Genomic DNA, 25,771 nt, shown 5'->3' with positions numbered 1-25,771 from the left:
CCCATAAAATGGGATTATTAACATTACCTCTGCTGAGAGCTTGTAGTGAAGACTAAATGGGTATGATCTCTAAGAAGCACTTAGAAACTGCCTGGTAGATGATATGTACAACATTATATAAGTCTCTGCTATTTTTATCGAGGGCAGGGCCACCGCTTACAGTCCTGTGTGCAATTCCTTCCCAGTTTCTGGCGTAGAGCAGATGCTCCAAAACTGTCAGATGAGTAAAGGAGGAGGCACGCCGCTTCCACCCTCAGGAGGTGCAGGATAAAGCCCACACCTCTTCCCTGTACCTCTGCTCTGCATAGCCTTCCCCAGCCGGTGCATAAATGCCCACGCCATGGTGCAAGCTGCCATGCCCTCCATCTTCCCAGGCTGTTTTTTCTGAAAAAAATGCAGCTTCCCCCCGCTGCAGTCCAGGACTGCAATGCAGGTCTTTCCTGAGACACCAAGTACAGAAAGTCACTGACTTATAATGGTTCAGTTTATAATTTTCGACTTTAGAACGGTTCAAAAGCAATATACATTCAGCACACTCCTGGACTTATGATGGGGTTACACTGGAAAAACTCACTGTAAATTGAATATGTCATAAGTTGAAAATGCATTTTCAACATACACTATTTTCCATTAACCATGGGTTTATCGGGACGTGAGTCCATGGTAAGGCAAGAAGCATCTGAAATCCAAACCAGCCTAAGAGGAATGTTCTTTTCCTGTGTTGCTGAAAATGAGGGAACTCTTAATAGGATACTCTATTTTCCCATCTTCTTCCAGTGTTTCTTTACCTAGTCTTCCTTCCCCTCCAGCCCACCCCTTCCCTATTCCTCTATTCATAGGCACACAACCCTTCTCCCACTTCTTCCTGGAAGCATTCCCAACTCCAACACCAGCAACCAGGGCACTCTGGCTTTGTCATAGTGTATTTATAATAAGATGTGTTATTCAAAATATTTTACCATAAGTACCTCCCTGGTGAGCAGCAGCCAATCAACGTGCACCACAGCTAGTCTCAGAAACCCCCTGCTGTGTAGGCTTAACTCTTTGATTGCTGGGGTCCAGGAGGGGAAGATGCTGGGACTCTGGAGGAGGCACTGGAGTGGCCAGAGAAGCAGGGAAAACACTTGACACTAAACAGGCTTGGGACAGTGTCTGTTTTCTACCTGAGATGGAAGTCATTTCCAGTATTTAAGTAAAATGGCACAGCTGTGCAGGGGCACACCCACCAAATGTCGGCCTTTAATGCACATGTCCAAATTCCAGGCAGCCCTCTGTGGGGGTAGGTGATTCACCATACAGTATTGCAATCAGTTTGAAAAAGGCTATAATAGAAGATGCATAATAAGGTTTTGAATCTTTGGATACATTTTGCTTATTTTAAAAATTGACCAGCTTCTGGAATTGCTAAGGACTGATAATAAAAATAGAACCCAATATTTACTAAACGTTCAGTTGGCCCTCCGTATTCATGGATTCAACCAACTATGGATTGAAAATACTTGTTAAAAATTGTGCCTGTACTGAACACTGTCAGACTTTTGTCTTGTCATTATTCCCTAAACAGTAGAGTATAACAGCTATTTACACTAGCATTCACTTTGTATTAGGTGTTATAAGTAATCTAGAGATGATTTAAAGTATATAGGAAGATGTGTGTAGGTTATATGCAAATACTAGGCCATTGTATATCAGGGACCTGAGCATCCTGAATTTTGGTATCTGTGGGAGGTCCTGGAACCAGTTCCCCATGGAAACTGTGGGATACAGATGTCATGGGATGGTGTTTATAAGGCTTCAGGAATTAAACCCCCATAGAGTGGTTGTCAGTTACTCTGGTTTGTTTTAATTCTCCAAATTGCTAACTCTAAGTTTTAAAAAGACTTTTGTGGGTACAGAGTAGGTGTATATATTTATGGGGTACATGAGATGTTTGGATACAGGCGTGCAATGTGAAATAAGCACATCATGGAGAATGGGGTATCCCTCCTCTCAAGCATTTATCCTTTGAGTTACAAACTATCCAATTATGTTCTTTAAGTTATTTAAAAACATACAATTAAGTTATTGTTGGCTATAGTCACCTATTATGCTGTCAAATGGTAGGTCTTATTCATTCTTTCTATTTTTCGTGTACCCATTAACCATCCCCACCTCCCTGCTACAAATGGCCAACTCTAACTTCCACCTTCCTCCCCACTCTCAACTAGATAATCTGATAAATATCTTAGCTTACATGTTAAATGTCCCATCCTCTGGAGTCATCCCTGACCTCTAAACTAGGGAGAGCTCCCTGCAATGCATTCACACAGGCTATCATGGCATTGATCACTCTATTTTAATTGTTATTTTAATATCACAGGGCTTGGCACATGGAAGGGGTTCAATACATATACGTTGAAGGAGGGATAACATGCACCTATTGTATGAGGTTCCCTGTACTGTTGGGGTTTGAGGAGAAGTTCAGGAAGTAGACAGAAAAGGCCTGCTCTCCCCGACAGGAGAAATTCCAAGGCTGAGATATCAATGTTTCTGTTCACCCATGGGGCTGCAGACATTAATGAATGTGGTATCAAAAAATCTAGACTCTATGAAGTCAAATAGCCACTAGACTGGTATATTTGTCAGGGTTCTCTGAAAAACAGAACTAATAGAATAGATGTATAGATGAAGGGGAGTTTTTTGGGAGAATCGACTCACACGATCACAAGAAGTCCTGCACTAAAGCCGTCTACCAGCTGAGGAGCCAGGGAGCCAGTCTGAGTCCCAAAACCTCAAAAGTAAGGAAACCAACAGTGCAGCCTTCAGTCTGTGGCCAAAGGCCCGAGAACCCCTGGCAAACCACTGGTGTAAGTCCAAGAGTCCAAAAGCCAAAGAACTTGGAGTCTGATGTTCGAGGGCAGGAAGCATCCAGCACGGGAGAGAGATGAAGGACAGAGACTCAGCAAGTCATTCATTCCACATCCTTCTGCCTGCTTTGTTCTAGCCTTGCTGGCAGCCGATTAGATGGTGCCCACCCAGATTGAGGGTGGGTCTGCCTCTCCCAGTCCATTGACTCAAATGTTAATGTTTGGCAACACCCTCCCAGACACACCTAGGAGCAATACTTTGCATCCTTCAATCCAATCAAGTTGACACTCACTATTAACATCATAACTGGTTTCATGTTAGGTTGATATATGATCATGGTCCACACTAACCAGCCTACTGCCATGACTCAGAAGACATTTATATTCTCATTAAATAAAATAATTTCCAAATGAAGCATCTGGTGCCCGGAAGTTTGTTTACCTGAATCTCTCGAGAACTGATGGACTATTTTTAGTCTCACTGATTTCTCTTAACTGGCACATTTTCAGTTAACAAATAAAATTAAGAGAATTAACAATCCTTATTGGTAAGAGGGGTTGCTCCCTTCATCAAGCCAACAAACAGCTCTCCCCATCACAAGACACAAGTTGTGTGGGAAATTGCAACCCAGTTTGGTTTGTCCAACCAACCAAAATGCATTTAAAACTTTTTTAAAGACCAGGTGCAGTGGCTCACGCCTGTAATCCCAGCACTTTGGGAGGGCAAGGTGGGAGGATTGCTTGAATCCAGGAGTTCGAGACCAGCCTGGGCAACACAGTGCGAACCAGACTCTACAAAAATTTAAAAATAAGCCTAGTGTGGTGGCATGCACCTGTAGTCCCAGCTACTTGGGAGGCTGATGATGTGGGAGAATTGCTTGAGCCCGGGAGGTCAAAACTGCAGTGAGCCATGATTATGCCACTGCACTCCAGCCTGGGTGACAGAGTGAGACCCTGTTTCAAAAATGAAACTAAAAAATTTTTAAAAGGCTTAAACATGCTATGAATGGCAAACTACAAACAATTCACCTACTTTGCCTTTCTTCCTCATTTACTAGTTTTTATTTAAAATAGTCACAAAATTAATGTCAGGGGCCTGTGCCAGTGGTGCTTGAAAGAAGAGGGCAGTTGCATTGGCATAATAAGGAATGAGTCACAAATCTATTCCCAAAGCACCTGTGATGGCCTGGAGGTTTTTTTCCCAGCCCTCAGGTGATAACAAGCTATCCTAAATGCAAATCTAGAGATGAGAACACTCAGATTTGCAACTCCCTTGAAGAAAGGTAAAAGCACTATCACTAGAAAAGAGCTCTGCCCCATAGTCCAGATGATGCAGTGGAATGATGCTTTACACCTATTTGTATGGGTTTTTGGAAAGAAAATGCAAACTGACTTGGTCTACTTACCTGTGTAACTTCGTTTCCGCTTTTCTTTATCCTCTCCTAAACCTGTAGCTGTGCAATTGGTGGTGGTGGGTAAAATTGGAGGTGGTAGTGACTGTCTACCACTATTTGTGTTTTTCCCTCATTTATCCACCAGGCTATACTGCCAAATATTCCTTCTATCATCCTAGGCATTTCTTCCATATAATGGAAGCACCAGAGAAAACGAACACCCCCCAGAGGAAAAATGTAAATACATCATTTTTATCTGTCATTAATAAGTACAAAATGTTGTGCTACTCACCAATTATTGCATATCTAGACTGTAAAAGATAAATTGTAATATATGTTGAACCAAATAATAAACAGAAAGAGCTTAGTGGAGGCTTATGCATAATCTTGATGATATTGGCAATTATCCATGTTGATAGACATTCTGGTTATCATTTGTTTATAATGATCCCCTGAATCTAAAGTTTCTTTCTAATTCTGAAGCCCTTATGTGCTTGTATTTTATTTGCTGTATTAGGTAGTTGGAACTAATAATACAAGAAGCTCATGTGCTTCAATTAGTTTATTTAAATTCAAAAGAAGCCCAAAAGCCTAATCTGTCACTTGCCTTACAGTAGAGCTATTTCAGTCTCATAGTTAATGTCGTAAATTAAGCTTTGATGTAAATAACCATTTTATTCCCCTACACTTTTACTTGCCCATATCCTTCTGGAAATGTACTGGGAGGAAGAAGAGGAGGTTCAGGCCAAATGTTAGACTCGGCCTTCGCCTATGTGACTGAGACCTGTATAAATGATGGATTGATAAAAATCAGCTCACCCACACAAACCACAGCCTTTATTGCTTCCCAGCTTTCAAAGATCTTGAGAGGTTTTCAAACTATAGGGAAACTGAGGCTGGCACCATCTGATACACCCAGTCAGCTTAGTCACTTAGTAAATATCTGCTGAACAACTTACGCGGCACAAGGACGAAAACAGAGGTCTGTTTGATCAAATTTTTCACTACCAATTTGTGTACACTGTGGGTACTGAATAAATCTTCCTAAATTTAATTGATTTTGACTTAATTCGCCACTTTCTGCTGAATCTCCTCAAGCCTCATCACGTAGACATCTGATAATTCTCAGAACATACCTGGACCGTTGCCAACATACGTCCCTGGTGTCACTTTTTACTGTAACTGTTGGTTCATGTGGCTTTCCCCTTTTACAGATTAGGAGCATTCAAGGGGAAAATAGATCTGGAAAAAATATGGATAACAATTTATGTTTCTTCCTGAGCAATTCCTGTTCTAACAACTGTCAGAAGGAGTTGAGATATGGGAATAGGATCACTCCTATTTGACAGATGAGAAAATTGAGGCACAGACTATCACACGTTATTTGTAAAAGTTCATCTAACCATTTTGGAATGAAGCCACAGCCAGAATTCTGGGATTTTCCAACCATAATACATAGCTGCTTTAAACTCAAGATAAGTCATGCCATGTTGATTAGCCCTGGCAAGTTTCAGCAGGGGAGATACCAAAGAAAAACAGTTCTGAGACTGTTTGAAGAGATAAATGACCAAAGTCGGCACAGACAGAGTGAGAATAGCAAAGGGCTAAAGAGCTTGGAAACAGGCCAGACAGGAGCACAGTGATAAGGAAATGGAGCAAGTATTAGAGAAGTTGTTTTCAATACCATGTATTTTTACCTACTATGAAAAGAAAGTGTCAATAATAATAGTGATGATAATGATGATGGTGATGATGATGATCTAGCTTAGGGAGTGCCTATTATGTGCCAGGAACTGTTAAAACACTTTATATGCATTAACTATTAATCCTTATTGAAAGTCTATGAGGTAGAAACTATTCTTAGCCCCATTTCACAGATATGGCAACTGGAAGCCACAAAGTCCCACTTGCCCAAGGTGCCCAAGAACAGCAGCGCTGCATTTTAAATCCAATTAGTCCAGTTCTGAGACTGTTCCCTTAACCCTTTTTTTTTTTTCCACACTGCTTCTCCGGGAGAGGTTGCAAGACAGAACAGGCTTCTGAAATGTAACTCCAGAGCAAGAGCCTTTGTCTTGACCTCAGGATTTCACCAAGCTGGCCTCAGCCATGTGGAATGAGAGGAATTTCAGAGGCTCTTCCATGATTTTCGGTGGCCAGCTTTGGGGTCTAAAGCAGGCTCCAGGACTCAAAGTGTCCCTGAAGGCTGCATCTAAAGCACATACCATCTGCCCTTAAACCTTAGGGCCAGCATTGCCATTCCGCAGCCTGGCCTGCTTGCTTGAAAATATCATCATGCACCTACAGCAGCAAGCGCTGCCGAGGTGGCACTGCAAGAGGCAAAATTCAGAAAATCAGGTTGGGATTCCAGCCCTTCGCTAGAATCATTTTCCCCAAAAAACGTTTTGTTGGAGTCTGCCGGTCGATGACTCAGCCCATGTAAAGACACAGTTCAAATTATTCCAATGGAACACAAATGGCTGAGGACTGTTAACTGAATTGTAGATCATAGAAATCCATTGCTTTTCCCATGAAAAACTAATGGGATGCAGTTGTCTGACAGCTATTCCTTTGGGTAAAAACTATGGTTAATGGGAGATTCTTTAATAGTCTTCTAATTAATGTTTTCTTTTTTGTGCCCATATTTTAATTGATTTTTTTTCAATTAGGAGCATACTAGAAAAAGATTCCAAAAATTACTTGTTTTAAAATAAGCCATTAGAAAATCTCATCCTTCAATTATGCTTTTTCTTTTTCACAGCAACCTGATTCTGATGTCTTTTCTTAGCCAAAGTTGCATTTATTCTATCCCACGCCATGTAATTTAATGGCCATGTAATTCCAATAGCGCCAATCTGTTGTTCTGTCAAGTACATATTACAATTATTTAGCATCTTCCTTCCTCCTGTCAAGAATCAACATGAGTATTCTGTATTAGAATCTTTCATGGTTGCTGATTTTAATAAATTTAATTCAGCTTGAAGTTCAGACTCGATTCTAGCCATCATCCCTAAATATTCCTGGAGTACAGATTATTCTTGGAAGTAGAAACTGCACAAATCCATCGACTCCATCAGAATTCTGTTACTGTTTTTAAAGAAGTGGTCTCCAAACAATATAAACTATAATAAAATTAGAAATATGAAATATAATAATCAGGGTGTGATTTAAATGTAGCATAAATCTGATCTGGTTATTCTCCTGCTTAACAACTTTCAGCAGCAGGAAGTTCATACCCCTTAGCTGGTCTCCCATTGTCTGGCTTCTGCCTCCTACTTCCTGCCTCACCTCTTCTCACTCCCCATACTCCTCCCCACACCCCTTCCCTGCGCTGGCCTTAGCTGCCTGCCTGCCCCAAGATGGGACATTCTCCTGGCACACGCTCCTCCTCTAAAGAACATTCAACACCCACAACACACACACACACACCACACACTAGACACACACCATACACACAATACACATACAACATGCACACACACCCCATGCACACATACAACACATATACCATATATATAACACACACACATACAGCACACACACAACACAAACAAATACAGCAGACAATACACACACAATACACATACTATACACACACAATACACATACAACATGTACACACCCCATGCACACATACAACACATGTACCATATATATAACACACACATATAGCACACACACAACACAAACACACACAACAGACAATACACACACAATACACACACATAATACACGCAATACACATAAAACATACGTACACACCCCATGCACACATACAACACATGTACCATATATATAACACACACATACACATATAGCATGCACACAACGCAAACACAACACACACACAAATACACACACATGCAGCACACATACAACATATACAACACACACAACACACACACGCACCACACACCTTGTTCGCACGCAGTATACCTACCGCATACACACAGAGAACACACATCCACACACAACACACATGCAGCATGAACACATACCCCATACACACATACAACACATACAGCACACACAACAGAAACACACAATACATACAATACATACAATACCTACAACATACATGCATACACATGCAAAACACACACACACACACACACACACATTTTGACCACCACTCACTCCCTTGCCAAGTTCCTACTCATTTTTCAGTTCTCAGTTTAAATGTCACTTCTCCAGAGATCTCCTCTGACCCCTGGTCTCAATTCTGACCCTCCCACTATTTCTTCTCAGCATTCTTCTCTAGAATACATATCACAACTTGTAACTAGATATGTTTTGTTAACCTCTGGCTTCCCCACAAGACTGCAAGCTTCATGAAGGGAGACACCATGTCTTGATTTTCCTCACCTTTGTTTAGCACTAAGCACAATGCCTGGCACATAGTAGAATCTCAAGAAATATTTATGAATGAAAGAATGAATGAGACCTTAGCCTGGAAGTATATGACCACCTGCTGGTTCCATACCTGGCATGTCCCACCCATACCTGGCATGTCCCACCCATACCTGGCATGTCCCACGTGGGATGAGCAAAGGCCCTGAGGGCTTATGTGACCCATGAGCTTGTCCCTGGTGTGAACCCACCTGACTGGCCCTAGCTGAGGCTTCTAACTCCCAGTTCCTGGAAGGCTCTTCACAAGCACTCGCAATGGTGCCCTCCATCTCCATCTCCACCCCACAGAAGCTGCACCAGTCCCTGGCACTAGGCACTGGACTTCCTTCCCTTCTCTCTCCAGAAATAGTGTGTTACCAAGAACTAAAAGGGAGGAAGAGTTAAAACAAAGCAAAAAACAAATCCTAGCTGCCACAAGGAAGATTTTTCCCAGACATTTTTGTCTTTATTTCTTGGACTAAAATCAGGAGACACTATTTTTGACACCTCTGTTTTGTTTCACAATGATACACAAAGACGCTTTATGCTTCTGCACACTGCCCTGTACCATTCAGCTATGACAAGCTGCTTTGATAACCAACAGCTTTTGTACACTGATGCATATCCTGGCAAAGCTTATGCCTTAGCAAAAACTTCCTTACAAATTGTTCACTGTGTCAAATAGCTTGTTTTATTTTGACAGTAGCTTTTCCATTAGGATTTTACAATCCTATAGTATCCCTTACTAAAATTCTGTTACCTAGAGTCTCCCTGGGTTTGAATTAGTGTGCCTCAGACATCCATGGTACATAATTCTTCAAACTATTAATACTAGATTGTACTAGGGTTCAGAGCTGTCTCTTAAAATGTGGACACACAAATACCCTGTAGAATTGAAAATAATTTTAAACATAAAATATTTGAATAAGTACAATTAAGTAGCTTTTAACATGTTTGGTGTGAAAGTTTATTCTGTAGAAGAATGAAAGAGCCAGTCAAAATACTACTAAATGTATGATTCTGTACTCACTAAAAATGAAATATCATATGGAAACATTTCTCTTTCTTTTGATAATAACATTTACTCAGTGCTTACTATGTGCTAGGCATTTTTCTAAGCCTTATGTATGTGTTAACTCATTTAATCACACAACAGCCCTGAGAAGAAGATACAATAATTATTTCATTGAACAGATGAAGAAAAAAGTCAAGTAATTGCTCAAAGTCATGCAGCTAAGAAAAGGTTGAGCCAAGTTATGAGACCGGAACCTGTGAGCTTGATTACTCCTCCATCCTCCTACCAACAGATAGGTCCATGCAAATAATTGTTTCCCATTCCCAAATCTATATATATATGTATATACATATATATGTGGACAAGATATACATATATATCTTATTTAAAATTTTGTTATGCATCCTATTATTATACAAAAGATCATGGTAAATTTTTATCCTCCCTGGATTTTAACTATTGCTAATGAATAGCTTGGCAGTGCGATGTAATTGAGTCAGGTAGGTCTGAATTTAAAATCTAGTTCTACCACTTACCAGTTATATGGCCTTGGGAAAGTTCCTTAATCTTCTGAGTCCATCTGCTATTTTGTAAAATAGGGATCATTATTGCAGTTATAAGGAGAAAATGAGATAACCATATATAAATTGCTTGGCATGTAGGTGATCAATAACACTCTTTACTCCAAGTATGTAAGTAAGGACACTAGGAAATTACAGCAATTGTCACAAAAAAGATTTCATTGATAAATTACTAATTCAATGTTGTAAAATACTTTCTATAAGCTGAAAAATAGCTTAATATGGTTCCCTACAAGTCCCAGTTTTATCAAGAGATAAGAGCATTTATAAGAAAATTGTATTTTTCCAGCCAAATTGAAAGTGTATGTGCAGCCACAGAGCATTACATTAAAAAACTAGTGATCAAATTGACAATTATATGAGTGAACACAATATAATGGCCATACTGGTAGAAATGTGGACATTTCATTAATTCCGTCTTCATTTTCTGGAATTCTGCTTTCCCAAGTCTCTCCATTAGACCCATCTGTGCACCTTGAATATGTGAGCCTTTCTGGGTGTCAGCTTCCAAGAGCAGTGTTTGTGGCTAAAGAGAGTTTGGAATGAGGTTAGAGAAGCCTGGAGTGGCTTATCCTCTGAACAAGAAATGCATTCTCTGTAACCCTCCTCCACCCCCGCTGATGGGCTGGGCTATGTTTTGATCCTCATGGACACTTCACATTACAAAAGATAGAATTGTATTTGGCCACCTGATATAAAGGCAGCCAATTCAAAGACTTGGTACAAGTGAACTTTGTAGGAGCTGGCTCAATCTGAATGCTTTCTTGGAGATTTGATTTCTTTTTTTTTAAATTCAGAAAGAGTCTCACTTTGTCTCCCAGGTTGGAGTGCGGTGGCGCAATCTCGGCTCACTGCAAACTCCGCCTCCCGGGTTCACGCCATTCTCCTGCCTCAGCCTCCCAGTAGCTGGGACTACAGGCGCCCGCCACCACGCCAAACAAAGAGACAAGCAGTTGTCAAAGGCAGGAAGAAAAGGAAGTAAAGTAAGAGATGCCTGAAGCAAGTTGACAGGGCTGGAGGGACCCTGGCAAGTCACAAAGCAAAGAGATTTAGGATTAAAAATTTTTAAAAGATTTGATTTGCAAAAGAAGAAGATGAAGAGAGAAAAGAGAGATTCCTATACTGCTTTGATTTAGATTAATGTCCACTTCACCTCTATCTTTACAATAAACTTTCCAATACTTTCCCTACAATGTCCATGTATACATAGGAAGCTGAATGAAACATCAACAATATGAACTTGAGACTAAGGAGATATGTTGGCATTACCCATAGTTATAGACTCTTATTAGCAGCAAATAAGGACCTATTCCTTTTGGTGTCCTTGGCACCTGCCTGGTTATCCTCCCCAAAGAGGGTGATGCAACTATTAATGCTGCTAACAGTAGATCCTCAGGACAGCATTTGTTGATTAGCACAGACACCCGGGACTGAACACAGGACCCATGTCTGCCCTTCTCCATGGTGGTGGGGGAAGATTCAAACTCCAGAGAGGAAGTCTGAGCTGCCAAAAGTGTGGATGAAATTAGTGGGAAGCAGAGTGAGAACTCCAGATGTTTAGAATTAGGATGACTATAAACAAATTCATTTCCCCAGATCCCCCAAGCTTGCTTTTTAAAATTATTTTTATATCTGGTAAACAAATCAATACTCTCTTTTCTTGGCTGCAAATGGACTAATTCTTTAGGGAAGTATGATAAACTGGTTCACAGTTTGCTCTTCTTTCTCCAGAAATTGTACAATTCACACATCAATGTAATTCTTTCAATTGGTAGTTTTGAAAACTTGGGGATTAAGTATAAACACCGCCATATGCAATTACCCTTCCAGACTGGTTTTATGTACCCTGTCACCTAATTATTATTTTCCTTTGTTTTACCAGCTTTGGCATCCAAATACTACTTTAGCCATAAACACTCTTCACTATGTCACATCATGACATCAGATTTGATACTCCTGTCATGGGAGGAAGTCCTGTCATGAGGGCAAGGCAGGGATATAGAGTGACAGCTTTTGTGTAGCAAAGTAATCACTTGCAGATGATTATCTGAGTTCAAGCCTGAGAATTTCATCTATGTGTATATCACCAAGAAATGTCCACCCCTGCACTATTATTGCCTCTTCATCAATAAGCTGAAAGAAAGAATGTCTTCAGCTAATCTGGAACACACATTTAAAATTCTTATTACTCTCTACTCCACAAATTTATTACATAATTATTCATATTTGGACATCACTCTAGCATGTACAAACAAGCGTATAGCTAGTTCAAGGACTCCTTCTGATAGCCCACAATAGATACGCCCTTCTGATTACCTTCCGTACTGTGTAGGGGAAGAACCTTTCTGTCAGCAGTCACACTTCTTTGGAATCTTTTGTCAGGGTTTAGAATATGAAAGAAAAAGAAAAAGAAAGAGGGGTGGGGGGGGGAGAGAGAGAGACAGAAAGAAAAGAAAAGAAAGAGGGAGAGAGAAGGAAGGAAGGGAGGAAGGATGGAAGGGAGGAAGGAAGGAAGGAAGGAAAGAAGGAAGGAAGGAAAGAGGGAAGGAAGGAGGAAGGAAGGAAGGAAAGAGGGAGGGAAGGAGGAAAGAAGGAAGGAAGGAAGGAAGGAAGGAAGGAAGGAAGGAAGGAAGGAAGGAAGGAAGGAAGGAAGGAAGGAAGGAACGAACGAACGAAGGATCCAAGGGAAGCTTCTCTACTTAACAGCCTTAAGAGGTTCAAGCAACCTTGATAATCATATAATGTTTGATTCACTTTTACCCAACAAACACATGAACATGCGCACGCGCGCACACACACACACACACACACACACACACACACACACACACACAGAGGATCTTTGATTTTGTATATAAGACGTGATTGTTCAATGGTTGACTTTGGAGTTGAAAGCTACTTACAATAGTCCTAAAACCAAAACTTGTTTTCACAGGGCCGTTGTTCGAGAGAGAACTGCAAGTATCTTCACCCTCCAACACACTTAAAAACTCAACTAGAAATTAATGGAAGGAACAATTTGATTCAGCAAAAAACTGCAGCAGCAATGCTTGCCCAGCAGATGCAATTTATGTTTCCAGGAACACCACTTCATCCAGTGGTGAGTACATCTTATACAGTGATGAGTTGGATGGTTACAGTGTTGGTGTGGATGATGCCACATTGACCTAGGGTGGCCTCTCTCCTCCACTTTGTCGCTTTGGCTACAATTAAAGCCAAATAGCTTTAAAGCTCAACAGATGAAGGAAAATAGGCTTTTAAAAAATTAATAGAAAAATACTTGTGGAAATAAGAGGCAAAGACAATTTCTAATCAGTATCTGGGAAATCTGTATCACTCCAACTCTTTTCAACAGTAACTCTGTAACTCAGCCATCTTAGAACGGAAATAGTTTTAACAGGTTCATTTACAGTGTGAATTAGTAATTTAGGTATCAGTGAGTTTGAAATGCCTAAAATATTTTGAGCCACGTAGTTCTATGGCACCATTTAAAGGATGAGGAAAGTGAGAAACCAGAGAAGTTCAATGATTTTCCCCAATGTCATACAGCTAATAAGTCTTAGAGCTGGGACTTAGACATGTTAGCAGAGCACTTTCTGTAGTCTGTTCCAAAAAGATCCTAGTAACATCCCTCAAAGAAGGATGTCAAAGGTAGCACCACCAAGGAAGACCCTACCTGAGTCACCTAGGTCTCAACCTGCCTTTCAGAGGCCTGCAAAAGGTGTGACAGCTCTGACTATTGTCACAAGATCAAATGCCAGAGGGACTTAGTATATGAATATGTATTGCACAATATTTTTTCCCTGATTTCACCCTGTCTGAAAGTACTTCCTTAAAGGTCTGGAAATCGTTTTAGGAATGATACCCTTGGGGAAAAGGAGTGCGTTTAATTTTAGTTGGTTTCATTTACACTTGTGAATTATTTGTCAGAAACAAGCTAACTTTTTTTTTAAAAAAGAAAGACAGTGAGTGAAATGTGTTTGTTTTTAAAAAGTATGTACACAAAAGCCTTTTGTATAAAAATCAGTCTTTATTATAGAAAAATTCTGCATGATCGAAACCTGCTAAATTAGGAGGGACGGCTACCAGCAAATTCAATGTTCTTGTTGTGTTCCCTGTGAGATGGGGTGTGGAGGGCAGGGCCTGCACAAACAAGGGTAGAGAATTCCGGCAGGTCGTCAGCCATTCTGCTTGTCTCCAGGTTTCCGTACAGAGTAGCCAGGAACCAGCTCTGCCCAGAGTGAAAGAAATGCCAGGTGCAGAGGGCTCCAAGATAAATAAGATACAGTCTTTTGGGGATAGACAGACACAAGAAAAGGGCCAAGTAAGATTCAAGCCCAGGAAATGACGAGACTGGACAAGGAAAGCCTGCCTGGAGGAAGTCTCAAATAAGCCTCTCGTAAAGGGTGAGTAAGAATTCACCCAGATTAAGGACTAGATGCAGATAGAGTTCTGAACATATTTAATCCCCAAAATAGGCATTTAAGTGGTTCTGTTTAAACTACACACATGTATAATTTATGGTTCTCTCTTTATTGATACACACATATAAACTATTTTATTAAATTACCTAAATGCTAAAATAATTTAGTTATACATATTAAATAATGTCTACAGCAATAAATTTAGAGCCAGCAAGGTCAACATAATAATGCCACATTATGTGTCTCACTTATTTGACTCATACACATCCTATTTAGAATTCATAAGGCTGACCCTGGCACTCACTCGTGGCAGTGTTAACAAGAGAATCCCATCCCTGCTGTTAACTATTAGTTGAACTTTTTTTGAAAGTTATGTTTATTATTGCCTCGAATATTAATTAGAAGTTCATAATCACCATTTCCCTCTGAAAAAGGAATATTACACTTAAATATTTTAATAGAGGTTTTTAAATCACTGGAAGTATTAGAATAAAAACTGTGACATTTAAAAATTATCAACTCCACAAACAAATTAATTCAGTCTCAGAAATGAATTAGTGACCTAGTAGAGGATAGGTGGCTGAATAATGGCTCTCAGAGGTACCTGGAACCTATAAATGTCACCTTATATGGAATCAGGGGCTTGGCAGATGGGATTAAGTGAAGAATCTTGAGATGGGGAGAATCTCCTGGATTGAATGCAATTACAAGCATCCTTATAAGAGACACTTATATAAGAGAGAGGGAGCGTTAGCTCCGACAGAAGAAGAGCAAGGCAATGTGACCACAGAGGCAGATTGGAGTGATGTGGCCACAAGCAGAGGAACGCCATCAACCACCAGAAGATGGAAGAGTCAAGAAATGGATTCTCCCCTAGAGCCTCTGGAGGGAGCGCAGGTCCTGCCAACACCTTGATTTTGGCCCAGTGAAACCAACTTAGAACTTCTGGTCTCCAGGACTGTAAAGGGATAAATGTGTGTTGTTCTAAGCCAATGGGTTTATAGTAATTTGAAGCTGTTTACAGCAGTTACCGGAAAATAATAGATGCAAAAACTGCATGAGACAAGTCAATTGATAAAGAGAGTCTCAAGTATCATTCCATTTTAGGTCTCACGAACGAAGCTTCTTTACAGCACTGTGGATATTTCTTCCATTCCCTCCTTCTTCTGTCCACTCCTGAACCCATTCCCCTGCAATCTCTCACCAGTGTCCTCCATATTACCAAACCAATGGTCACTTTTTGCCTTATTGTTGCTATGGTCTGAATGTTTGTGTCCCACCAAAATTCATGTTGAATCCTAACCTCCAAGGGCGTATGGGAGGCGATTAGATCCTGAGGGTGGAGCCCTCATGAATGGAATCAGTGCCCTTATAAGAAGAGACATGGGAGAGACCCCTCACCCTCCCGCCATGTGTGGACACAGCAAGAAGGCACTGTCTATGAACCAGGGAGATGGTCCTCATCAGACATCAAATCTGCCGGCACCTTGATCTGCGGCCTTCCAACTTCCAGAACTGTGAGAAATTCATTTCTGTTGTTTATAAGCCACCCAGTTTATGGTATTTTGTTATAAGCAGCCAGAATAGACTAAGACAATTTATTTTACCTCTCAGCAGTACTCAAGTCATGTAACCAATCTCTCCTTTGTTAAGCACTCCTTCCTCCATCTCCTTTGCCCACCGTGTTCCTCTTCTGTATGTTGAGGTTCCAAGAGCTGGATATTTCTTTCCATCTACCCTCTCCCTTGTGGTCTCATCCATTCCTGAATCTGTCAATCATCTACAGACTGAGGACCCCCAAATGTATTTATCCAGCCCAACCTCTCCTCTGAGCTCCAGGCTTTTATATCCACCTTTCTACTGGTCTCACCTTTAAATTTCTTAAAGGAACCTGACACGTTCAAAATCAAATTCTTCCCATTTGAATAAATGGTACTCTCAACTGGCAATCTAAAACCAAAACCTAGCAGACTCTTTCCTGAAATCACTGGAAGTATTAGAATAAAAAGTGTGACATGTTTCAAAATTATCAACTCTATAAATTCAGTCTCAGAAATGAATTAGTGACCCAGTAGAGTATAGGTGACTCACTGACATCCAGTTCATCAGCAAGTCCTGTCATATCTGCCCTGAATCCTATCCACTCCCCTACATCTCAGTTCCCTCTTCTGAGCCACCATCAACCTTTTATCACAATATCATAAAAGCATTTACTTCCTAATCTATCAATATCCACTCTTGCCTTACTCCGTTATATCCCATAGACAACAACCAGAGGAATCTTTTTAAAACATAAACAGCATCCTATCACTCCCTTATGTGCCCCTCCATGCTTTCCCATCTTACTGGGACAAAGCCGAAACTCTGACCTTGATCATGACCTACGGCTTTTGCGATCTGGTCATGACCCTGCTTACATTGCTGGGTGAACACGCACAGCTTGTGTGTGTCCCAGCCTCTGCCTTTGCTGGCCTGTCCATGTCCTAGTGCTTTTCACACATTAATCACCTCATTCATAAGGACTCCAGGTCCACCCCTGCAACCCACATGCAACCCCCAGCATTCTCTACCAGCGAGCCCTCCTCCCTTTCTGCTTATCCACACAAACGAACTGTAATTTTGTTTGTTTTCTTCTTTCTTATTAGGGCTTCAGTTCAATCAATGTACGCAGTGTTCTGGCACCATGTCTGCACCAATAAATATTTATTAAGGGAATGAAAATTCAAGGCATTCTCTCCCCTTACAACCCTTCTGCCTCAAATTCACAATGCTTGAAAAGTCCCCTTCATTTATTCCTCCTAGCAGCTTTTCTCTCCCCAATTCCTGATAGGAGAGGACAGGAATTCTTCCCCCTTCCCTTTCCAGAGCGTGCACAGCCTTCATATGTGCACTCAAGATAAAGAAGCAAGCGTGAGCTACCTTTGGGAGGATGGAGATGGAAGAACCCCGAAGGGACAAGTCTTGCTTGAGTCTTGTGCCCTCCGGAGCTGCTTCTGGCAGTAGAGGGAGGAGGCTTAGGAGACGCCATGTGTCAGCCTTTTAGCGTGAGTGCCAGGCACCTACCCTTTAAAGCAGACACGTTCTAAAAGAGTGGGACGACGGCATTCTTGCCTATTGACTGGACTTTTGAGCCATGAAATACCTCAGGCCCTTGGCTAAGCCCCGTTGCTGCTACAAAATAGCAAAGAATGTGCATGTGTGCGTGAGTGTGTTGTGAGTACGTGTGTGTAGTGAGTGTGCAAGTGTGTATATGTGTAGTGAGTGTATAAATGTGTGCAAGTGTGTTGTGAGTGCATGTGTGTTGTCTGTAGTGTGTGTTTCATGTGTATTGTGAGTGTATGTGTGTTGTGTGTAGTGAATGTATTACATGTGGTGTATGAATGTGTTGTGAGTATATGTGAGTGTACATGAGTTTGTTGTGTGCATGAGTGTCCTGTGTGTGTAGTGTGTTATGAGTGTGAGTACATGAGTGTGTTGTGTATACTGAGAGTGTGGAGTGCTGTGTGTGTAGCGTGTTATAGTGTAAGTGTACATGAGGATATTGTGTGTATGAACATATGTGAATGTGAGTGTATGAGTGTACATGAGTGTGTTTTGTATGTATGATCATATGTGTGTTGTGTGTGAGTGTACATGAGTGTTGTGTGTTGTGGGTGTGTATGAGTATACATGAATGTGTCTTGGTGTATGTGAGTGTACATATGTTGTATGTGTATAGTGTGTGTGAATGTACATCAGTGCATTGTGGATGTGTGTACTGCATGTATGTGTGTACGTGAGTATACTGTGAGTGTATATTAGTGTGTTGAGTGTATACAGTGTGAGTGTACGAGTGTGTTGTGTATGTGTGTAGTGTATGTGCGTACATGTGTGGTGTATGTATTGTGAGTGTACATGTGTTTTGTGTGTACACGAGTGTGTTATTTTATGTGAGTGTATAGTGTGTGAGGGTACAAGTGTGTGTGTTGTGTGTGTATTGCGTGAGTGTACGAGTGTTGGGTGTGAACGTGTGTGTTGTGAGTGTATGTCAGTGTACGAGGGTGGTGTATTGAGTGTATGCAAGTGTATGTGACTGTGTTGTGTCCATAGTGTATATGAGTGTACGAGTGTGCTTGTGTGTGTGTATTGTGTGTAGTGAGTATATGTGAGTGTACATGAGTGTGTATGTGTGTTGTGAGAATGTATGTGGGTGTGAGTGTACATGAGTGTTTTGTATGTGTGTGGGAGGTGTAGGTGTGTTGTATGTGTTGTGTGTATGTAATGTGTGTTGTATGTTGTGAGTGTATGAGTGTACATGAGTGTTGTGTGTGTATGAGTTTTTGTGTGTATTGTGTGTATGTGGGTGTGTTGAGTGTATGTGAGTGTACATGAGTGTGTTGTGAGTGTGGTGTGAGAGTACAAGTGTGTGTAAGTGTATGTGTGTTGTATGTTTTGAGTATGTGAGTATACGTGAGTATATGTGTATCTGAGTGTATAGTGTGTATATGTGAGTGTACATGAGTGTGTTGTGTGTTTCGAGTATATGAGTGTGCATGTGGTGTGTCTGTGGGTGTGTTTTGAGTGTGTGTGAGTGTACATGAGTTGTGTATGTGTGTTGAGTGTATGTGTGAGTGTATGGGAGTGTGTTGTATGAGAATGTGTTGTGTATATGAGCGTGTTGTGAGTGTACGTGTGTTGTGAGTGTATGGGAGTGTGTTGTGGGTGTGTATGAGTGTGTGTGGTATGAGTACGTATTGTGTAGTTGAGTGTGCGTGAGTGTGGGTGGGTGTGTTCGTCATCTTTGAACCTGGACCTGATGTCCTGGAAAGGAGAGCAGGGCATGGAAGACTGCGGAGAGAAACACAGGAAGGTGGAGTGGAGAACAGCAGGAAATCGCAAGACCAGCATTTCAGAAGCGATTTTCTTCAAGAAGGCTTCCCGCGAATCTTGTCCTCTGGCCTCTTTAGCTGTGCCTTTGAGCTGAGAGATGACGTGGACCAAATGGATCCTGTCTCAGACAGCCTGGCAACAGCACTTCTGCAGAAACTGCAGGGCTAATTCTCCCAAGCTGTAGTTGGTACGCTTCCAGGAACAGAATCATTGGAAGGTGCTGCCCTTCTCTTTTCTCAGCCGCCGGCTGAGAACCAAACTCAGACACCGGGATCCGTTGTTGGCCGAGATCATACCTCGGGAGTTTAATTTGAATTCAGGATCTGAGAACCACTTTTCCAAGGCAGCAGGCCCCACACCTCCTGTCTGCAGACGGCCCAGGCTGACTGTGGGACACGTTCCTGTGCAACTCTCCACCAACGCTCTCTGCATTCGCTCCAGAAACATACGGGCAACTGATTTGGAGGGGGCTGCTTTTCGTCTTTTGTTTTAAGAAGTAACCAACAAAATCTAGTAATCGCAAAAGGCTGGACACGGCCTCGGACTAGGGGCCAGGAGTCCCGGGTGTTCTGCCTTGACTTTGCCTTGCAGCATTGACCTTGGGTTATCCATTTAGTGTCTCTCCTCTTAATTGTTTTCACCTGGAAGGCTGGGCAATTCTTGCTGCCACACTTGCTTCTCATGGATTTGAGAAGATTAAAGAAGACAAGTGTGAGAATGCCTTGAGAACGACCAGAACCTTTCACAGATGTAAAGCATTATTATCCACAATAATATTAACACGGAGTGAGCCTCTCTGCAAATCACCGTAACTATATATTTTAACTAATCAATTTCAATGAAAAACACGCTACATCAAAAAGGAACATATCCTACTGCGTTTGTCTTCGTAAGGCCTGTGAACTTGCAACTTTCAGTTTCATGTGACAGAAAATATTTTTTTCAGTCCACATTTCAAAAGGAAAGAGAAAATTTTTGCTATAATTTTACTCACTTTCATACCCTTACTGTACTGCTATGCTCATTACATCCCTGTTGTAGAACCGTTAGATAATTTGAGGCCAAAAAACCCTTGATCAACATTGATTTTTACAGTAGTAATGAGAGCTGCTTTTTATTGAGTTCTGACCATGGGAAATAGGAGCACAATAACACCTTGTTCTGCCCAACGCTTCCAGCTAAGTAGTTTCACTTCCTCATTGCAGATAAGAAACTGAAAGCCCAGAGAGGTTAAGTTCCTCCCCAGGTTAAAAGGTAGTAAGTGTCAGACCACTAGATTTGAATTCAGGTCTCTCTGAGTCTAAAATCTATGGTTTTACTTTAAAATAATACTATTTCTCTGTGAACTATGTTATTGCCATCATCAATAAAACATACTGGAACTCTCATTTTAGACTATGAAATCAGATGAACAAGTAACATAGATTTTTGAAGGCAAAAGTTAGCTAATTGGAATATATTTGTCGATACCCAAATGGTTTCGGGAAATGAGTTTTGAGGTTCTCAATCCTGTCGACAAGGCAAAGTACAACCCGTATTTATGGTACCACACTAACCCTGGCTTCAAATGATCTGTGGTCTGGGAGGGATAAGAATTTGCTTCCAGAGAAAATGAAAATGGAAGTATGGGGGAGAGCTCTTTTATCTAAATGTTTATGTTGATAATTAGTCTCTGGGTTAAATTACACATTTACTGCAAGTTTTTTAATACTATTTTCACTCCTCACATATGACAATGGTCCTCAAATTTGGCGACGCATCAGATCATCTAGTAAAATTTCTAAAATTCAAATATCAAGGTCTCAGCCTAGATCTATTGGGTCAGAATTTCTCTCTATTTGTAAAATCTCCCCCAGGCATTTCTGACAGAGCTGGTCCACTGAATCACTGATGTGCTGTGATTTATGACCTTTCAGAATTGATTCTTTTTAAAAATCCTAACATTACATAGTCCTTAGACCATTTAAATCACTTGGCTTTTTCTCCAGTAGTACTAAATTATAAAAGCTACAGTTACTGAAAATCATAACTTTCTATAATTATGACTCAGTGAGTAACATACACATATAAATGTTTGTTGACAGTCAAGGAAGAAAAAAATCCTAACTGCCATCTATTTCCCACATTCAGACCTCATGTTGCAACTTTCTCCCAAAATGGATTTTACGTCGGAGCCATAAAGATCTAAGAGCTCCTTGCGGGAGTACTGAGCCAGGACCCCTCTAAGACCACTAGAACTACCCCTTCTAGCCACTTTGAAAATAGGCTCTCCTGCCTATCTGATAAATGCCTGCACAAACTATCAATAATTTACTCTTTTCTATCATGACTTTTCATAAGAAATATTTTTCTGTTACTGCTATAAAGAAAAAGTATGTTTACTAAACGTAGGTTGTTATTTTTCCCATATGTTAAACAATTCATCCAGTCATAAATAGACAAGAAAAATGTCACCCACAATGTAGAAACAGAGAACAAGCATGACACAGCATAGTTCAACGTTAAAAGTGTGACAAGCAACAGTAAAGTTCAGTGGTAAAAAATTGCATTAATATGTAATTGCAAATATCTGAAATCAAATAGGTTAAAAATCATCTGTAATTAACAACCAACCAAACAAATGAAAAGAAGCATTCAAGTCCAATTTGGTGTACAATTTATTCTAAGAAAAATCTTCAGCATTTTAAATTACTTAACAAGGTTTGTTCTCTTAAATGTACATTATTTCCTTTCTAAAAGGCAGAATTATTTACATATTATTAGGTGGAGCTTTTAAAACTAATCATCACGTCAACCCACTAGCATATTCCTCCTTTTTCCTAGATGAGGAGTATAGGGTCAGAGAACAAATTTAATAAGGTTCTGTATGCTCTTGTCACTGCTGTGTTGATTTTGTGACCTAGAAAACCAAACCAACTTTTAATGGCCAATCAAAAAATTGTTTGATTAAAAAACTCTTCCAGAAAATCTTTCAGGAAGGGAAGACTGACTGGATCTAGATGTAGTTGAACTAGGGCAAAAAATTGTAGGTTTATTTGAAAACTACATTTGAATTTTGGGAATATACATGCTAGTGATGGAATATGGAAACATACTGATAAGTCTGGGCAAAATAAAATTGCAAGTAACCCCACTGTTTGAAAATGCATAGACTTGGCCAACTTGAAAATCAGCCTGTAATCAAAGGGTTTCGTGACTCCTCTCCCTTTGAGAAACATGTAGAATAAATCAAAGATTATTAGTTGGTATTCTATAGCTTTTACTACCTTAGTGTTATAACATTTAATAGTTTAGAATGTTGAGTAATTGGAGTCGAAATTATTTTCTTTTGTTGAGAACACTTTCATAGGGACAAAAGCTTAATCTAGTTCCTGTAACTAGAGGTTTTTTATGATGTTCTCTCACATTTCTATATGGTTTGGGGAAGAGAGGGTCTACATAGATTTCATTTTTATTACAGGTCAGCATTGAGCTATACAACTAACATAAAGAGTATATGATGAATACATTTTGCTCAAATGACATTTCCTGGTAATTTTTAAAAGTTTTATTCTAAAGAACTCTTTCTCCTGTGTTGTCTTCCTTTAACAGCCCACTTTTCCTGTAGGTCCCGCAATAGGGACAAATACAGCTATTAGCTTTGCTCCTTACCTAGCACCTGTAACCCCTGGAGTTGGGTTAGTCCCAACGGAAATTCTGCCCACCACACCTGTTATCGTTCCCGGAAGTCCACCGGTCACTGTCCCGGGCTCAACTGCAACTCAGAAACTTCTCAGGACTGACAAACTGGAGGTACTTCAATTCTATTTGTGTTTTGAGATGCATTTGTGGTAGAAGTATACTTCTGTATAAGTGATTGCTTGTAAGATGTTAATTCAGTCCTGCAAAACAGCCATGTAAACACACACACACAAACTCTCACCTAAAACCCATGCATTTATAACTCTATGGTTTGAAGTTAAGGCCAAGTATAAAGGAAATTAGTCTATGGAAAAGACTAGTTTTAACACAAACAAAAATCAGCTGCATGGAATATGCGTTTAAGGGAAAAACATTAAACAATCAATGGAACAGTGACTCAATCATGATGCAGCCTATACAGATGGCTCCAGGTCCTGAAGGCCTCCTCATGTCAAGATCTAACCCTTGCAAGACCCTGGAAAGTTCTGGAAACTGGTGGGCAGGAGCCCAGCAACCAGGACAGCCAAGGACACTCAGGGAGAGTGGTGGGAGGAAGTGGGACTATACCTATTTACCAGCTGGTATGATCATATTTCAATATCTCAAGAACAAGCATGGCTGCTCTAGTATGTTCTGGCATATTAGTTCTGATTGTGTTGTTGCTAAACAGGGGAAATTGGAGGATAAGTAAATTTAGTTTTTTGTTTTGTTTTGTTTTGAGACAGAGTTTTGCTCTTGTTGCCCAGGCTGGAGTGCAATGGCCCAATCTCGGCTCACCACAACCTCCTCTGCCCAGGTTCAAGTGATTCTCCTGCCTCAACCTCCCAAGTAGCTGGGATTATAGGCATGTGCCACCATGCTTGGCCAATTTTGTATTTTTAGTAGAGACAGGGTTTCTCCATGTTGGTCAGGCTAGTCTCGAACTCCCAATCTCAGGTGATTCACCAGCCTTGGCCTCCCAAAGTGCTGGGATTACAGGCATGAGCCACCACACCCGGCCCATAAATTTAGTTATTAATTGAGATTTTTCTTTAACCTCAATTGTTCTATAACATTCAAGAAAACAAGTTCCTATGTATAAAAAAACATTCTTAAGTTATGAATCAAACTAAACCTCCTGTACTTTGTTAGGTAAAATTTCTCTTTAATCAGAGCTATAGAACTCATCTATCTTACTGCTATATCCCTGTGATATTCACTACAGCATTTTATAAGGGTGTATAAAGATTCTCATAGATTTTTCAGAGAGCTCCTTTAATTTCATTACTGATTAAAGGTGTTAGGTGACGCATCCGGTTAGGACGTAAATACACAGTGCTTTCTGTTAGTGGGATTATTAGAGAATGTTCTTTCAATGTGTATTGAATGTGTATTTAAATGTGTATATAATGTGTATATAAAATGTGTATTTAAATATTAACCCAATAAACTTTGAGGGCAATAAAATGTGGCTGCCTAATAACCTGTGAAAGTTTTAAAACTCAGAATTTCAAACTGCAAATATTTTATAGGATATTTATTTTTTAATTTAGTTTCCATCTGGATGCCCAGATGAAGAGAATGAAACTCTAATTGTTACTATTTTGAAAAGATCCAGCCTATCATTGTCAATTACTGTATAGACCTTTCACAGGACTGGAAAAGTGTTTTGGGCTCCACCTGCTGGACCCACGGAGCTTTTGTGTTCAGCATGTGACTGTATTTTAGAAAACAAATTAAATCAGCGGAATTGGGAACAAATAGTCCTTCCCAACAGGGCTGGTAGACAAAGGCATGTAAAAATGAATCACAATGATTTTAGCAGAGCGACTTTTGGTTCATTTCAAACCAGGAATTAAGTGAGCTGCACACAGAGCACCTTGGTAGGAGCTTGAGGGCTGGTCCACACTTATGATGCTATCAGACAGAAGTCATTCCACTGATGGAGGAAGGCTTGCTCAGAATCTGTGGGAACATCTTAGTGATTTTTTATTTTGTGCATTTTATGAACTAAAGATAGAATGTTGGCTAATATCCAAGTAGGAGGAAACAATTAACAATCTGGTGATTCATGCTGTTACCTTCAACCTGGCCTGGTAACTGGTCAGTGAAACAGTATTTCCTAAGTTTGTCTGACATTCACAATACTTGAATTTCATGTCAGGGGCCCTTCATATAACATCACTAATGATCAACATGATGATCACTTACATATCCACTTTGGAATTGGAGCCTAAAAAGAAATAACTTACAATTCTATGCATAATTATTTCCTGCTAATTTTTATAAACAGAGAAGAATTATACAAGCAATATACATATGTTATGTATGCTATTTCATGTTATCTATATTCAGGGAATAATTAAGAATACTCTTCAAATTCTAAAGAAATATTTTTTCACACAGTAAAATCTTGATCCACCAGAATTCTCAGGGGTGGAGAATCCTAGTTACTTGAGATTTCAGGATAATTTAGCATTAAAGAATTTTAAAAATAAACTGTTTCCCTACATTTCTTTCTCTATATCTCTTGCCATATTTCTCTCTTTTGTCTTTTTTTTTCTTTTCTGTGCTGTCAAAAATAGTATAGTGACCT

The 25,771-nt window shown here is 40.2% G+C and overlaps 2 protein-coding genes across 54 annotated transcripts in view; one reads left to right on the top strand and one right to left on the bottom strand.

The window, feature by feature from the left end:
- LOC112425914 (uncharacterized) overlaps nt 1-25,771 on the bottom strand; it is a 221,931-nt gene that overhangs the window by 108,341 nt on the left and 87,819 nt on the right. For 22 of the 43 annotated variants that reach the window (XR_011614652.1, XR_011614649.1, XR_011614651.1 and 19 more), the window contains one exon: nt 5,377-5,482. The exons of 12 other annotated variants lie outside the window; for them this stretch is intronic. Coding sequence is in view for 4 of the 31 variants with exons in the window: in XM_071081140.1 (XP_070937241.1) it covers nt 5,466-5,482; nt 10,178-10,224 (64 nt within the window). In the remaining 27 variants the exon portion in view is untranslated. Of the gene's footprint in view, nt 1-5,376; nt 5,483-10,177; nt 10,225-10,292; nt 10,749-25,771 lie in introns of those variants that run through there. 9 more of the 43 variants (XM_071081125.1, XM_071081115.1, XM_071081119.1 and 6 more) reach the window with 3 other exon arrangements.
- The window catches only part of LOC105477578 (muscleblind like splicing regulator 2), a 171,372-nt gene that overhangs the window by 97,007 nt on the left and 48,594 nt on the right, over nt 1-25,771 (top strand). For all 11 annotated transcript variants that reach the window (XM_011734170.2, XM_011734137.3, XM_011734143.2 and 8 more), the window contains exons 3-4: nt 13,158-13,322; nt 23,107-23,307. In XM_011734170.2, the coding sequence (XP_011732472.1) occupies nt 13,158-13,322; nt 23,107-23,307 (366 nt within the window). The remainder of the gene's footprint in view (nt 1-13,157; nt 13,323-23,106; nt 23,308-25,771) is intronic.

The sequence above is a fragment of the Macaca nemestrina genome, chromosome 16 (genome assembly GCF_043159975.1).
Source record: "Macaca nemestrina isolate mMacNem1 chromosome 16, mMacNem.hap1, whole genome shotgun sequence".
Classification (NCBI taxonomy): domain Eukaryota; kingdom Metazoa; phylum Chordata; class Mammalia; order Primates; family Cercopithecidae; genus Macaca; species Macaca nemestrina.
The sequence above is the reverse complement of the archived record's forward strand: the minus strand, read 5'-3'. Positions and strand labels throughout refer to the sequence as shown.